This window comes from Limulus polyphemus, unplaced genomic scaffold, assembly GCF_000517525.1.
Source record: "Limulus polyphemus unplaced genomic scaffold, Limulus_polyphemus-2.1.2 Scaffold1708, whole genome shotgun sequence".
NCBI classification, from domain to species: Eukaryota; Metazoa; Arthropoda; class Merostomata; order Xiphosura; family Limulidae; genus Limulus; species Limulus polyphemus.
The window spans coordinates 241,633-246,550 of record NW_013667318.1 but is presented as its reverse complement, the minus strand read 5'-3'; the positions used below and the strand labels follow the sequence as shown (position 1 = coordinate 246,550).

Below are 4,918 nucleotides of genomic sequence, written 5' to 3'. Positions count from 1 at the left end.
CTGTTAGATTAACCAGTATACATAAGTAATTTCATGTTTTTGTCTGTTAGATTAACCAGTATACATAAGTAATTTCATGTTTTTGTCTGTTAGATTAACCAGTATACATAAGTAATTTCATATTTTTGTCTGTTAGATTAACCAGTATACAAAACTGGCCGAAAAGTAATAATTAAAGAATCACTCATGCGATAAATTACAGTATTAAAGAGATTTTGCATTTAAATTATTTTTGTGACTCACATATTACTAGGGTTTCTGTAATCAACAAAGCACCCACAAGTAATTTAGGTGAATAAATAGTTTTAAAAAATTACAAAAAGCTGATGGAGTCTGAGCTAGTTTGAACCCCATCAGCAATTTTTATTTGAAGGGGTTTTTATGAACTGCCCACATTAAATACCAAATAGCATTATACCAAATTCACGCCCCCCCCCCCCAGTGGCTTGTTTGTTTCTGTTTTTGAATTTCGCGCAAAGCTACACGAGGGCTATCTGCGCTAATCGTTCCTAATTTGCTTGGACTACTCTTTCTACCAACGAATAGTGAGATTGATCGTATCTTTATAACGCCCCACGGTTGAAAGGACGAGTATGTTTGGTGTGACGAGGATTCAAACCCGCGACTCAAAGATTGCAAGTCGAGCGCCCTAACCACCTGGCCTACAACAAACAGACCAACAAAGTGAGTTTAAAACACTTAAATACATCAGCGAACGTAGTGTATTTTGAACTGTCTTGTATTGATTGCTTTCAATAACGGCAACATTTAGCCTATACTTTTAATTTGTACATTAGATACCTAATCAACGAAAACAAATATAAATAAAAACTGAATACGAAACTAAATATACAACTTTCACAGAAACCTTAAAATAGTGTTACTTTTCACCAGGACAGGATACGTAATTGATCTGTGAATGTCTTTTGTGCAGACGGACAATCAGAAATTAATACGTAAGCATATCGCCTTTAATAGAAAAACTAGTAGTAAATGAAGTCTAAGGCAAGTGTTTGTAGGTACTACGAAATTAGCAGGACAGCGATAAAATTGGGTGAAACTTATTTGTAAATAAATATTGTTGGTTGTCACAAAACTTGACAATATTTCTACCTGTTTGTTATTATATTCCATCATGTATGAATGTTTTTTGACATGATGCATTAGTACGTAGCTTAAGCTGTATGCTTTCCTTTCAGTAACATAAAAGTAGGAATTGGGCCTGGCACAGCTTACTGGTTAGGGGCGCTCGACTCGAGGGTCGCAAGTTCGAATCCTCATCACCGAACATGCTCATCACGTGTAGTTGCCGACTGGGTCAGCCACCCGGGTGTAAAAATTATTGGCTTACACAAGTATTATCCAACTAGTTGGGATTAAGGTCGGGAGGGGGAGAGTAGGAATTGTTGTTCAACCCTCTTCCAAGGAATTCGTTTTTACGATCTAAGCTAATGTAATTCCTCTGATTTAGCTGGTAGAAAAATTGACTGTTTATACACAACACGCTGGAGATGAAAATAGTGAGGACGGAAAAACTAACTCCTCACATCTGTAACCTTGGTTTCACAAGTGGGGAGATGGAGAGTGGTTGCTATAATTTCTGAAAGTGCACATCATATGACTGAATCACGTGACCATTATTGTTGAGATGTGAGAGGGACACTCATCCTATATTCAACGTACTTTTTATAACGGTAACAATAACAGGTCTTAAGGGTATGCTATCACAATTTACTCCACAAGAAATCTGCAATTAGAAAGAAGCACGTGGGTATTCCATAAACAACATGCCTTTCCTACTTCAGGATAATTGAAATGAAAATAAATCATTTATAGCACGATATTTCACTAAGACTAGTGACAATAGCAAGAAACAACGAGACTTTAAGTCTAAGAAAATAAAAAAACGTTAGAGGCATCAGAAGTTCTAATGTCACACAAATGTCAGTTTCTATCGAAACTCCACATGTGGAACAGATTCATATAAAAATCTACTTTACGTCAACTGACAAAATGCGTTGCTAACAGAAAATCGAACGTCAATATAACAAATTTCCCATAGCAACGATCGAAAAAGTTTGATAAAAAAAAAAGAGGCGTATCGACTGAAGATAAAAAGATAGAAAGAGTTGCCGAGGCTAGTACTTTACAGGGGTTTAAGAGGGGTGGGTGGGAGAGATAATTTATTTCCTGAAACTAAAGGGTGGATTTTAAGTTTTACTTTTATCAAGGGCTGGTGTGCAAGAACAACCAAGTGGTTTCCTGTTGTTCGTGTGTTATGTTTAGAAGGCTACATTTTGCTTGTTTGGTTACAGTAATTTGGTGACCACATTCCCTTTTGTTTGTCTGAAATTTCTATCAATCGCTAAATCAGTCTACGTAATTAAACTAAGGTCATACTGAGTGGATTTTATTGATTAAATAAAATCAATCATTGTATATCAAATTCAGTCGTGGCGAAACTCAAACCAAATACTTATTTTGCAAGGCTAAAATATGATTATCAGATGTTTGGCGTTTTCATATTACTCTAAGCCTTCTTGTTGCTTACATATTTTCTATAAGGCTTAATTAATGACTCTTATATACTGATATGAAGTCTGATGTTGTTTTCAACTTGTTAATCTAATTCTCGTTTGGTGACTCTGTATTGTCCTCTTACTTAGTAAATGCTTTTTCAGTGAGTATATGCTGTTTCTCTGCATTAAGTATTGAATAATCAGAAAACTATAAAATGATTTGCATATTATCGTAAAACATCAACAACAATAATATACAAAACCGTCAGATTTGGCCCATCGTATTCTTGGTTCAGGAAACCCCTCCGCTTGACAGTCGACAACAATGCCTCGTCCCTTGATTACAGAACTGTCCGAAGGTTCTATAATCCATCGAGGGGGTACTGGAGATAAAAGGATCAATAAAACCTATATTTGCACAGACAGTTCTGCATTTAGAATAAATAAATAAATCATACAGGTTAAGATTATATTTGGCTTAGTATTGGTTATCATTAATTTCTGCTCAAATCAAATTATTTACATAGATCAGAACAAAAAATTTACCCACCAACGAATGTAGCTAATCTAATAAACCATTCTTATTTATAATGATTAGAATGCATTGATTGGTTACCCTTGCTATAAACGATATTTTCGGCCGTAATCCCAATAATATTTTACGAGTTTTGGCAAGCTTAGAAGATGTAGATTAGTCATAAATCCATATACTAAGACAGCAGTGCAAAATATTCCTCATAATAAAATATATACATTAAACACCTTACCCATCACTGTTAGTGAAACAAACACTAAAGGAACAATATACCTTACTTACAAAACACATAAACGTTTATTGTTTGCTTCATATACTACCATCTTATCTCTGTCTTTTCTTACCAGAATATAAGTTAGATTAGTACTGGACACGATAAAACTTTAAAGGCGATTGAGACATATAGTTGTGATTCATATCAAGGGCTAACCAAACTTAAAGATAGGCATATATGGACACCAGTGATGGGCAGCTATGATGAAGTTATTAATTCTGCTGATTCTTGGACGTTTTCGTAAATATTTAGGAGTAACTGTTGTAATTAGAATCAGTTAAATGATATATCAGTTAACACTTTGTATTTGTCCTTTCACGTGAACCTGATACCGAACAGTTAAAAACAAAATCTGATTGGATTCATACGTGTTTTCCCACTAAATCGTGTGACATTAGCTTTATTTCATTCACAGGCATTCCTGTTAAATCAAATTGATTATAATGTGATTTTAAATATCGAGGTAAACTATAAATAAAAATGAAAAAGATAAAATAAAAAAGACATGACTCTTTCTTTGTACTTAATATTTTTCAATGTAAAGAAATGAAAAAAAAATAGAGTTAAGAAATTAGGCCTACCATGAATTACCATAGTGGCGGTGTGACTAACGGTGCCAGCTTCGTTACTAGCGATGCACGTATAGTTGCCACGGTGCCTGAGTCTAATTGATTCAAAAAGCAGGTGAGACGTATATTCTACCACTTCTTTAATGAGAATTCCGTGGTTCTCCGTGATGGGTTGGTCATCTTTAAACCAGCGGATCTTAATGGGCAGGTCTCCACTGCTAACGGTGCACACAACAGATGAGCGTTGTTGTTCTTTTAGGGTTCTTGGGAAAGTAAAGGGTTCGATGAACGGTTTCACTAGAATGTGAATAAACCGGATATTAGATCACATGCTACATAATCTCACTGTCTGTACAAACAGTTTTCTGAATACACGTTTACAGTTTTCATTGAAACGAATATAATTTCATCACATATCATTTCCTGACCCTTAAAGTTCATTACTATACATTTAAAGTGACTCTTGTAATGGATACGGATTTATCTAGGTTTATTAAAAATAGTGAAAAAAAAAAGCTTCATAAGTTACAGCTTCATCACGAGAAACACACGCAATGTCCTGAACCACGTCTTACATTGGTTCAAGATGATGAATATATTGTATCACCAACATGCATTACGTCAATTCATTACTATAAACCTAGTGTCCAGAACCACGTCTTACATTAACTCACTACGATAAACCTAGTGTCTAGAACCACGTCTTACATTAACTCACTACGATAAACCTAGTGTCCAGAACCACGTCTTACATTAACTCACTACGATAAACCTAGTGTCCAGAACCACGTCTTACATTAACTCACTACGATAAACCTAGTGTCCAGAACCACGTCTTACATTAACTCACTACGATAAACCTAGTGTCCAGAACCACTTCTTACATTAACTCACAACGATAAACATTGTGTTTTCAACCATATCTTATATTAGCTTATTATGATAAACATATTGTCCTAAGCCACGTCTTACATTAACTCACTACGATAAAAATAGTGTCCTGAACTACATTTTATATCAG

At 34.9% G+C, this 4,918-nt stretch overlaps 1 protein-coding gene across 1 annotated transcript in view; it reads right to left on the bottom strand.

The window, feature by feature from the left end:
- The window catches only part of LOC106464645 (Down syndrome cell adhesion molecule-like protein Dscam2), a gene marked incomplete at its 3' end in the record, with an annotated part of 97,916 nt that overhangs the window by 3,633 nt on the left and 89,365 nt on the right, over positions 1 to 4,918 (bottom strand). The window contains exons 9-10 of the mRNA XM_022392389.1: positions 3,910 to 4,194; positions 2,783 to 2,902 (exon numbers count right to left, since the gene is read on the bottom strand). Of these exons, the coding sequence (XP_022248097.1) occupies positions 2,783 to 2,902; positions 3,910 to 4,194 (405 nt within the window). The remainder of the gene's footprint in view (positions 1 to 2,782; positions 2,903 to 3,909; positions 4,195 to 4,918) is intronic.